The 12,892-nt window shown below is 36.1% G+C and overlaps 1 protein-coding gene across 14 annotated transcripts in view; it reads left to right on the plus strand.

The window, feature by feature from the left end:
* The window catches only part of ENOX2 (ecto-NOX disulfide-thiol exchanger 2), a 405,604-nt gene that overhangs the window by 341,991 nt on the left and 50,721 nt on the right, over window positions 1-12,892 (plus strand). For 9 of the 14 annotated variants that reach the window (XM_081043229.1, XM_081043226.1, XM_081043232.1 and 6 more), the window contains one exon: window positions 10,016-10,197. In XM_081043229.1, the coding sequence (XP_080899355.1) occupies window positions 10,016-10,197 (182 nt within the window). The remainder of the gene's footprint in view (window positions 1-10,015; window positions 10,198-12,892) is intronic. The other 5 variants (XM_081043234.1, XM_081043235.1, XM_081043228.1 and 2 more) reach the window with 1 other exon arrangement.

Here is a 12,892-nt window from a genome sequence, read left to right on the forward strand (position 1 = left end):
ATTTTTGCAAACAGTGCCTCCGATAAGGGTCTAATATTCAAAATATACAGGGAACTCATGAAACTCAACAACAAAAAAACAAACAACCCAATTGAAAAATGGGCAGAGGACCTGAAGAGACATTTCTCCAAAGAGGACTTACAAATGGGTGATAGACATATGAAAAAATGCTCAACGTCACTAATCATCAGAGAAATGCAAATAAAAACCACAATGAGATATCACCTCACCCCAGTCAGAATGGCTATCATCAACAAGACAAATAGCCACAAGTGTTGGAGAGGCTGTGGAGAAAAAGGAACCCTCATACACTGTTGGTGGGAATGCAGACTGGTGCAGCCGCTATGGAAGGCAGTGTGGCGGTTCCTCAAAAAATTACGAACAGAATTACCATATGACCCAGCAATCCCTCTCTTGGGTATCTACTCAAAGAATCTGAAATCATTTATACATAAAGACACGTGTGCTCCAATGTTCATTGCAGCTTTGTTTACGGTGGCCAAGACATGGAAACAACCAAAATGTCCTTCAATAGATGAATGGATAAAGAAGTTGTGGTATATATACACAATGGAATACTATTCAGCGTTAAGGAAAGATGATATAGGAACATTTGTGACAACATGGATGGATCTTGGGAATATAATGCTAAGCGAAATAAGTCAGACAGAAAAAGCAGAGAACCCTATGATTTCACTGATATGTGGTATATAAACCAAAAACAATACAAACAAATGAGAAACAAGAACTCATAGACACAGACAATAATTTAGTGGTTACCAGAGGGTTAGGGGGGTGGGGGGAGGGAGATGAGGGTAAGGGGGATCAAATATATGGTGATGGAAGGAGAACTCACTCTGGGTGGTGAACACACAATGGGATTTATTAATGATGTAATACGGAATTGTACACCTGAAATTATGTAATTTCATTAACAATTATCACCCCAATAAATAAATTTAAAAAAAAAGTAATTCAAATGGATCAAAGACTTTAGCATAAGACCTCCCACAATAAACTGCATACAAGGAAACATAGGTACTAAACTTATGGACTTTGGTTCAAAGAACATTTTATGAATTTGACTCCAAAGGCAATGGAAGTAAAAGCTAAAATAAACCAATGGGACTCTATGAAACTTAAAAGCTTCTGCACAGTTAAAGAAACCATCGACACAATAAAGAGGCAACCCACTGAATGGGAGAAGATTTTTGCAAACTGTGCCTCCAATAAGGGGCTAATATCCAAAATATACAAGGAACTCATGAAGCTCTACAACAAAAAAAAGACAACCCAATTGAAAAATGGGCAGAGGACCTGAAGAGACATTTCTCCAAAGAGGACATACAAATGGCAAATAGACATATGAAAAAATGCTCAACATCACTAATCATCAGAGAAATGCAAATGAAAACCACAATGAGATTATCACCTCACCCCAGTCAGAATGGCTATCATGAACAAGACAAATAGTAACAAGTGTTGGAGAGACTGTGGAGAAAAAGGAACCCTCATACACTGTTGGTGGGAATGCAGACTGGTGCAGCCGTTATGGAATGCAGTGTGGAGGTTCCAAAAAATTACAAATAGAATTAATATATGACCCAACAATCCCTCTCCTGAGTATCTACCCAAAAACTTTGAAAACATTTATACATAACGACACGTGTGCTCCAATATTAATTGCAGCATTTTTACGGTGGCCAAGACATGGAAACAACCAAAATGTCCTTCGGTAGATGAATGAATAAAGAAGTTGTGATATATATACACGTTGGAATACTATTCGGCAGTAAGAAAAGATGAAATAGGACCATTTTTGACAACATTGGTGGCTCTAGAAAGTATACTTCTAAGCGAAATAAGTCAGACAGACAAAGCAGAGAACCCTATGATTTCACTGATATGTGGTATATGAACCAAAAAAAACAAAAGAACAAGACAAACGAATGAGAAACAAAAACTCATAGACACAGACAATAGTTTAGTGGTTACCAGAGGGTGAGGGGGGTGGGGTGAGGGAGATGAGGGTAAGGAGGATCAAATATATGGTGATGGAAGGAGAACTGACTCTGGGTGGTGAACACACAATGGGATTTATAGATGATGTAATACAGAATTGTACACCTGAAATCTATGTAATTTTACTAACAATTGTCACCCCAAGAAATTTTAAAAAAGAAAAAAAAGAAAACACAGAAAGGCAGTTTAATGAACTCAGAAACACAAAGAACCACATGAACATTTACCAAAGATATTGAAATTTTTAAAAAGAACGAAATAGAATTTCTGAGATTAAGAACTCAATAGAAGAAATTAAGAATGAAATAGCCAGCTTAGGAAGTAGAGTTGACCAGATGGAGAAAAGAATCAGTGACATCGAAGACAAAAACCTGGAAATGACAGGGATGGAAGAAGAGCCTTGAGACTTACAAGAAATGAAAGCACTCTACAATAACTTTCTGACTTAATCAGAAAGAGCAATATAAGAATAACGGACATACCAGAAGGACAAGACAGAGAGAAAGGAACAGAGTATATTCAAACAAATAGTCGATGAAAACTTCCGAAGCTTGTGGAAAGAACTGGATCCTCGAATCCAAGAAGCAAATAGAACACCTAATTATCTCAACTCCAACAGGCCTTCTCTTAGGCACATTGTATTGCAGCTATCAAAAATCGACGACAAAAAAGAATCCTCCAGGCAGCCCAGGAAATGAAGACAGTAACCTACAAAGGAAAGCCCATTAGGTACTCATCAGATTTCTCACCAGAAACTCTACAAGCCAGGAGGGAGTGGAAACAAATATTCAAATTATTGAAAGAGAGAAATTATGAGCCAAGAATAACATCACCAGCAAAGATATCCTTTAGGTATGAAGGAGGAATAAAGATCTTTCCAGACCTACAGAAGCTGAGGGAATTTTCTAATGCACCACCTGCAGTACAAGAAATACTAAAGGACACTATTCAACTACCATCAATATGGACAATTTGTGGCAAGCAAAATATAAAAAGGGGGAGAGTAAAAGCCTGAAGCGGAATATGGGAATGGAGAAAGTAGGCATGTTGAAGAAAATGGAATACTCTAAATATCAAACTTTCTTTTACATAAACTTAATGGTGACCACTCCAAAAATATCCAGAATTGAAATATGTACTGTAATGAAAGAAGAAACACAGGGAAACATCACAGATAACACCACACAGAAATAATAGACAACAAAAAAAAAAGGCAAAGGAACAGTGGAGACACAATCTTACAAGAAAACTGAAGATAAAATGATAGGAAATCCTCACATATCAACAATCACCCTAAATGTAAATGAACTGAACTCAGCAAAAAAAAAAATGGCACAGAGTAGTAGATTGAATCAAATAACTAAACCCAACCATATTGTGTCTCCAAGAGACACATCTCAGCTACGAGGACAAATATAGACTCAAAGTGAAAAGGTGGAAATTGACACTCCCAGCAAATGGTACCCAGAGAAAATCAGGTGTAACCATAATGTTATCGGATGAAACAGACTTCAGGGTGAAAAAAGTAACAAGAGACAAAGATGGATATTTCACAGTCATCAATATTTATGTCCAAATCAGGGAGCACCGAAATATACCAAGCAACTACTAACAGAACTAAAGGGAGAAATTGATCAAAACACAATTATACTAGGGGACTTAAATACATCATTGACAGCTATGGATAGATCATCCACACAGAAAACAAATAATGAAATAGCAGCCCTAAATGACACATTAGATGAAAGGGATATAATTGACATATATGGAGCACTCAATCCTAAAACATCAGGCTATAGATTTTTCTCTAGTGTACATGGAACATTCTCAAGGACAGACCATATATTGGTACATAAATCTAACTTTAGCAAATTTAATAAGATTGAAATCAACCAATCATATTCTCTGATCACAATGCTTTGAAATTGGATATCAACTTCAAAAAGAAAGCAGGAGAAACCACAAATACATGGAGATTAAACAACACACTTTTAAAGAACGACCAGGTCAAAGAAGAATTAGAGGAAATATCAAAAGTTAAATAGAAACAAATGAGAATGAAAATACATCCTACCAAAATTTTGGGGGTTCAGGGAAAGCAGTTTTAAGAGGGAAATTTATATCATTACAGGCCTATCTCAAGAAAGAAGAAAAATCCCAAATAACTAACTTCACATTACACCTTGAAAACTGGTAAAAGAAGAACAAGCTAAACCCAATGTGAGCAGAAAAAGAAAATAATTAAAATCAGAGCAGAACTAAATGAAATAGAGAACAAAAAGACAACAGAAAAAATTAATGTGTCGAGGAGCTACTTCTTTGAAAAGATTAACAAAATAGACAAACCTTTGGCTGGTCTCAGAAAGATAAAAAAGAGAGAAGACACTAATTAACAAAATCAGAAATTAAAAAGGGGAAGTTCTCACGGATGCCACAGAAATACAAAGGATCATGCAAGAATACAATGAAGGACTCTATGCCACCAAATTCAATAACCTAGAAGAAATGGACAAGTTCTTAGAAACATATAGCCTTCCAAGACTAAACCATGAAGAACTGGAAAATCCAAACAGACCGATCACCAGTAAGGAAATAGAATCAGTCATCCAAACCTTCCCAAAAGCAAAACTCCGGGACCAGATGGCTTCACTAGTCAATTCTACCAAACCTTCAAAGAGGATCTAATACCAATCCTGCTCAAACTCTTCCAAAAAAATTGAAGAAGAGATAGTACTCCTTAAATGATTTTATGAGGCCAACATTACCCTAATGTTTGAATCCAACATTACTCAACATTACTGTGACACCAAAATCTGGTAAGAACAACACAAAAAAAGAAAACTACAGACCAATTATCTCTGCTGAATACAGATGCAAAATGCTAATCAAAATTCCAGCTAATCAAACGCAAAAATGCATTAAAAAGATTATTCATCACAACCAAGTGGGGTTCATCCCAGGGGCACAAGGATGGTTCAACACAGGCAAATCCATCAATGTGACACATCACATAAACAAAATAAACGACAAGAATCATATGATTATATCAATTGATGCAGAAAAAGCATTTGACAAGATACAACATCCATTTATGATTAAAACACTTAATAAAATAGGTATAGAAGGAAAACACCTAAATATAATAAAGGCCATATATGACAAAACCTTAGCTAATCTCGTAATAAATGGTGAAAAACTGAAGCCGTTTGCTCTACATTCAGGAACCAAATAGGGCTTTCCCCTGTCACCTCTGCTTTTCAACATAGTGCTGGAAGTCCTCGCCAGAGCAATCAGGCAAGAGAAAGAAATAAAAGGCATCCACATTGTGAATAAAGAAGTTAAATTGTCACTCTTTGCAGATGACATGATGCTATATATAGAAAACCCTAAAGACTCCACCAAAAAGCTATTAGAAACAATCAACGAATACAGTAAAGTTGCTGGCTACAAAATCAATGTACAAAACCCCCTTTGCATTCCTATATACTAACAATGAAATCTCAGAAAAAGAAATACAAAAAACAATTCCTTTTACAATTGCAGCAAAAAGAATCAAATACCTAGGAATAAAGTTAACCAAGGATGTGAAAGACCTATATGCTGAAAACTACAAGACATTTTTAAAAGAAACTCAAGAAACACATAGAAATGGAAATACATTTCATGCTCATGGATTGGAAGAATCAACATAGTTAAAATGGCCATATTACCCAAAGCAATATACAGATTTAATGCAATCCCCATCAAAATCCCAATGGCATCTTTTAAAGAAATAGAACAAAAAAATCATCAGATATGTTTGGAACCACAAAAGACCCCAAATAGCCAAAGCAATCTTAAGAAAAAAGAACAATACTGGAGGTATCACACTCCCTGATTTTTGCTTGTACTACAGGGCTACAATAATCAAAACAGCTTGGTATTGGCGGAAAAACAGACACATAGACCAATGGAATAGAATTGAGAACCCAGAAATAAAACCACATAAATATGGACAGATAATTTTTGACAAAGAAGCTAAAAACATACAATGGAGGAAAGACAGCCTCTTCAATAAATGGTGCTGGCAGAATTGGATAGCTATGTGCAAAAGAATGAAACTGGACTGCTATCTGTCACCATATACCAAAATTAATTCAAAATGGATCAAAGACTTAAGCATAAGACGTGACACAATAAACTGCATTGAAGAAAACGTAGGTACTAAACTTATGGACCTTGGGTTCAAAGAGCATTTTATGAATCTGACTCCAAAGGCAATGGAAGTAAAAACTAAAATAAACAAATGGGATTATATGAAACTGAAAAGGTTCTGCACAGCAAAAGAAACTATTGACAAAATAATGAGGCAACCAACTGAATGGGAGAAGATTTTCGCAAACAGTTCCTCTGATAAGGGGCTAATATCCAAAATATACAAGGAACTCATGAAACTCAACAACAAAAAGACAAACAACCCAATTGAAAAATGGACAGAGGACCTGAAGAGACATTTCTCCAAAGAGGATATACAAATGGCAAATAGACATATGAAAAAATGCTCAACATCGCTAATCATCAGAGAAATGCAAATAAAAACCACAATGAGATATCACCTCACCCCAGTCAGAATGGCTTTCATCAACAAAACAAATAGTAACAAGTGTTGGAGAGGCTGTGGAGAAAAAGGAACTCTCATACACTGTTGGTGGGAATGCAGACTGGTGCAGCCACTATGGAAGGCAGTGTGGAGATTCTTCAAAAAATTACGAACAGAATTACCATATGACCCAGCAATCGCTCTCCTGGGTATCTACCCCAAAAATATAAAAGCATTTCTCTATAGAGACACGTGTACTCCAATGTTCATTGCAGCTTTGTTTACGGTGGCCAAGACATGGAAACAACCAAAATGTCCTTCGATAGATGAATGGATAAAGAAGTTGTGGTACATATACACAATGGAATACTATTCGGTGTTAAGGAAAGATGATATAGGAGCATTTGTGACAACATGGATGGATCTTGAGAGTATAATGCTAAGTGAAATAAGTCAGACAGAAAAAGCAGAGAACCCTATGATTTCACTGATATGTGGTATATAAACCAAAAAGAACAAGACAAACAAATGAGAAACAAAAACTCATAGACACAGACAATAATTTAGTGGTTACCAGAGGGTAAGGGGGTGGGGGCTGGGTGATGAGGGTAAAGGGGATCAAATATATGGTGATGGAAGAAGAACTGACTCTGGGTGGTGAACACACAATGGGATTTATAGACGATGTAATACAGAATTGTACACCTGAAATCTATGTAAATTTACTAACAATTGTCACCCCAATAAATTTAATTTAAAAAAAGAAAAATAAAATAAAATAAAATTACATAGGTTACATTTGTTGCAACCAATGAATGCATCATTATCACCTAATGTCCATAGTTTGCATTAGAGTTAATTTACTCTTGGAGTTGTACATTCTATGTATTTAGGCAAATATTCAAAATGTATGTACCCACCATTAGAGTATCATACAGAATAGTTTCACTGCACTGAAAATCTTCTGTGCTCTAACTGTTCATCCTTCCTTCTCCCTCTAGCACCTGGAAACCACTGACCTTTTTTTACTGGGTCCCTAGTTTTGACTTTTCTGAAGTGTCATATAGTAGGAATCATACAATATGTAGCCTTTGCAATTGGTTCTTTCACTTAATAATATGCATTCAGCTCATTTCTTTTTAGTGTCAAATAATATTCCAGTGTCTGGATGTACCAGTTTGTTTATCCATCACCTACTAAAGAATATTGTGGCTGTTTACAAGTTTTAGCAATTATGAATAAAGCTGCTATAAAATCCATGTGCAGGTTTTTGCGGAGACGTACGTTTTCAGTTCACTTGGGTAAAAACCAAGAAGCATGATTGCTGGATCCTATATTAAGAGTATGTTTAATTTTATAAGAAACTGCCAGACTGTCTTCCAAAGCAGCTGAACCATTTTGCATTACCACTACCAGTGAAGGATAATTCCTCCTTGCCAGAACTTGGTGTTGTTTTTGTTTTGGATTTTGTCAATTCTAATAGGTGTGTAGCAATATCACATTGTTGTTTTAATTTGCAATTCCTTAATTACATATGATGACATATGATGATGTTTACTTGCCATTGGTATATCTTTGATGAGGTGTCTGTTTAGGTCTAATTTTTTGGCATTAACCTGTTTGATGTTCTCTGAGCTTCCTAGGTCTGCGATTTGATATATAACATTAATTTCAGGAAATTTTCAGTCATTATTACTTCATATATTGCTTCTGTTCCTTTGTCTTTCCCTTTTGATATTCTCATTATGCATGTGCTACATCTTTTGTAGTTGACCCACAGTTCTTGGATATTCTGTTTGAGTGTTGTTATTTTTTTCAGTCTTTTTTCTCCTTGCTTTTCAGTTTAGGCTATTTCTATTGTCATATTCTCAGGCTCAGAGATTTTTTTTTTCCACAGCTACGTCCAGTCTTTTAATAAGCCTATCAAAGGCTTTTTTTTTTCATTTCTGTTACAATGTTTTTTATCTGTAGCTTTTCTATTTGATTATTTCTTAGAATCTCCATTACTCTGCTTACATTATCCATCTGTTTTTGCATGTTACCTACTTTTTTCCATTAAATCCTAGCATACTCACCATAGTTGTTTCAAATTCCATGTCTGATAATTCTAACTTTCCTGCTATATCTGATTCTGATTCTGATCCCTGTTTAGTCTCTTCAAACTATGCTTTTTACCTTTTAGTATGCCTTGTAATTTTGGTTGAAATCTGGACATGATGTACTAGGTGAAAGGAACTCTAGTAAATACGACTTTAGTGGTGTGGCAGTAAGGTGCAGGTGGAGGGGAAGCATTCTATAGTCCTATGATTATGTCTCAATCTTTTAATGAGCCCATACCTCTGGACTGTGAACTTCACAAGTGTTTTCAGTTTTTTTCTCCCCCCTTAGTAGGACAGGATGACTACAGGGGGCTAGAGTTGCGTATTTCCCTTCTTCAGGTGGTTAGGGTGGTTAGGCTGTAGTAGTACCCCAGCAGGTTAGGCTCTGGTAGAATAGTTTCTTTTGAAAGCAGGCCTTGTTAAGAAGAACAGAATGTCTGGCATATTTCAAAACGGTTTATTTCCACTCCTGTTGGAAGTACAAGGGGATTTTTCTCAGATATTCACTCGTTGAGCTCTTAGAGATAAAACTCACAAGGGACCTTGCTATGACTGGGTCTGCCTAGACTTTTTAACGCTCAGATTTGTCCATACTGAGCCTCTAGCAATTTGGCAATTACAGTTTAGGTTTTCTGTCTTGTCACTGGTTCCTGTGGAGGTTTCTGCTCATGGGTTTCTGGTCTGGTAAGTTGCAATTCTCTGTATTTGCCTATCTGTCTGTCCCATTTGGGGGGTAGCCATTTGCCCTATTACTGCACTCTGCTGGTGGATCTAAGAAGAGTTGTTGATTTTTTTTCAGTTTGTTCTGCTTTTAACTTGTTAGGATGGAGTAGTGACTTCTAAGCTAGACCAAAAACTGAAGTCTTATTTCTTAATTTTTACATTTACCATTCCTCTATAGGACCTGTCAAGGCTACCTTTTTAAAACTACTGTCAACAGAATTATGTGGACAGTCAGTAGTTTAAGATAATTTGCCCTATATCTTATTGTTATAGGGTTCTTATCAGTTGCTGCATTTTAAATAAAAGTAACTGATCTTACATGGAAATATCTTAGTTATATTTGGGATGGAGAATATGAAACATGATTCCAACTTTCATGTGTTGGAATCCTGTATTCATTTACAAAAATGGGCCTGTGTGCTTTTGGGTCTATCTCTTGCTGCAATGATCAGCTCAGACCTAAAGTTTCTCATTGAAAAGCTTTTTTTACACATCAATTTAAAATACCAAGTTTTTGTGCTTCACCTATAATTAGGTGAAGCACAAAGGAATATGGATATGTTGTTTTTAGTACTTTATTTTGATTGTTTAGCCTTAGTATCGCAGGCAGAAGCTCTAAAGGAAGAAAATGACAGCCTCCGTTGGCAGCTCGATGCCTATCGGAATGAAGTAGAACTGCTAAAGCAAGAACAAGGCAAAGCCCACAAAGAAGATGACCCAAACAAGGAACAGCAGCTGAAACTCCTGCAACAAGCCCTGCAAGGAATGCAACAGGTAAAGGCATTCTGGTTTTCTAAGCTTTTTCAAAGGATAGCATTAGCTCCTCAGCTGTAACAGGATCCCCTGGAAGCAAACGCAATAGCAATCCTCTTATTCTTCTTTCACTAGCATAGCTGACGAAGGGATTATGTGTTGTGGTTAATGAATATTCTGGTTAATACAGAGATAGCAATGGATCACCAATTTTCAAAGAATGAGAACTCAGTGAAACATACTTAATAAAACTACATTGAACATAATCCAATTTTTATGTTTCAGAAGGTACTTTGGGATCTAGACAGGGCCTCAGAGACCTTAATGAAGAACCACAATTACTTAGATATGAAAAAGTGCTGGTGAACCAGTATCAAGTTGATACAATGCTGAATAATACAGCCTTTTAGAAGGAATGGCAGGAATCCTACCCTTGATTTAGGGGGAAGTAGGGGTGTTATAGGTTTTTAAGTACCAATGGTTTGGGCACTTAATATCATTTTGCTTTTATTTTGTTTTGTTCTCACAGTCATTTATGTGAATGAAGTTACCTGCACATTTTCCAAGTATAAAAAGTAAAGTAAATAAGTACATCCAACTATAATTGCATTCAAATACAACATTGTGTAACATGTGCTCAATACCTAGAAATTTCATGTAAGCATCACCACAGTGAGCCTACAATTGAAAAGATATTTGTTCTATGGGATTATATGAAACTGAAAAGCTTCTGCACAGCAAAAGAAACTATTGACAAAATAATGAGGCAACCAACTGAATGGGAGAAGATTTTCGCAAACAGTTCCTCTGATAAGGGGCTAATATCCAAAATATACAAGGAACTCATGAAACTCAACAACAAAAAAACAAACAACCCAATTGAAAAATGGACAGAGGACCTGAAGAGACATTTCTCCAAAGAGGATATACAAATGGCAAATAGACATATGAAAAAATGCTCAACATCGCTAATCATCAGAGAAATGCAAATGAAAACCACAATGAGATATCACCTCACCCCAGTCAGAATGGCTTTCATCAACAAAACAAATAGTAACAAGTGTTGGAGAGGCTGTGGAGAAAAAGGAACTCTCATACACTGTTGGTGGGAATGCAGACTGGTGCAGCCGCTATGGAAGGCAGTGTGGAGGTTCCTCAAGAAATTACGAATAGAATTACCATATGACCCAGCAATCGCTCTCCTGGGTATCTACCCCAAAAATATAAAAGCATTTCTCTATAGTGACACGTGTACGCCAATGTTCATTGCAGCTTTGTTTACGGTGGCCAAGACATGGAAACAACCAAAATGTCCTTCGATAGATGAATGGATAAAGAAGTTGTGGTACATATACACAATGGAATACTATTCGGCGTTAAGGAAAGATGATATAGGAACATTTGTGACAACATGGATGGATCTCGAGAGAATAATGCTAAGTGAAACAAGTCAGACAGAAAAAGCAGAGAACCCTATGATTTCACTGATATGTGGTATATAAACCAAAAAGAACAAGACAAACAAATGAGAAACAAAAACTCATAGACACAGACAATAATTTAGTGGTTACCAGAGGGTAACGGGTGGGGGGTGGGTGATGAGGGTAAAGGGGATCAAATATATGGTGATGGAAGGAGAACTGACTCTGGGTGGTGAACACACAATGGGATTTATAGACGATGTAATACAGAATTGTACACCTGAAATCTATGTAAATTTACTAACAATTGTCACCCCAATAAAATTAATTAAAAAAAAAAAAGAAAAAAAAAAAAAAGAAAAGATATTTGTTCTAATTATAGTAAAGGAATAGTACATCTAAGTAAGGGTACTATCCTCTTCTGTCTTGCCAGACAATTGGCCATTTTCCTTGCAACTTAAATTATGCAATAATTTTTTAATTGTATGCCTTGGAATTATCTAGAGGAAAGCTTATGGCTGCATGGAAATTGTGAACAGGAAGTCTCTCCTGGCTCCAAGACCCCCATATTCCTATTAATTCTGCTACTATTGTCTTTCTGTGTGACAAGCAATATCATATTAATATTTCACCTTTCCTGTTAGCAAAATGTGTGAAATAATGCTTACCTTTCTTTTACTGTCTTCATGGAATTTAATTAGAACATGAAAATTATTATATCAGAGATCTTTCCACCAAAAATTGCATCTCTTCAACTAGACTTCAAAGAATTTTGACAATGTACATTGTACTGTGTCTTTTAGCAGTTCCAATAGTCTATTGCAAGTCTTGGAAAAACGAGACTTTGAAAACATCTTCTTGTTGTTGTTTCCCCTCTTACCTTGATTTTTTTTTCTTTTTTAAATTTATTGGGGTGACAATTGTTAGTAAAATTCCATAGATTTCAGGTGTGCAATTCTGTATTACATCATCTATAAATCCCATTGTGTGTTCACCACCCAGAGTCAGTTCTCCTTCCATCACCATATATTTGATTCCCCTTACCCTCATCTTCCACCCCCAACCCCCTTACTCTCTGGTAACCACTAAACTATTGTCTGAGTCTATGAGTTTTTCTTCCTCATTTGTATGTCTTGTTCTTTTGTTGTTTTGGGTTTATATACCACATATCAGTGAAATCATATGGTTCTCTGCTTCCTCAGTCTGACTTATTTCTCTTAGCATTATAATCTCAAGATCCATCCATGTGGTAACAAATGGTCCTGTTTCATCTGTTCTTACCACTGAATAGTATT

Source organism: Rhinolophus hipposideros (assembly GCF_964194185.1).
Source record: "Rhinolophus hipposideros genome assembly, chromosome: X".
NCBI lineage: Eukaryota > Metazoa > Chordata > Mammalia > Chiroptera > Rhinolophidae > Rhinolophus > Rhinolophus hipposideros.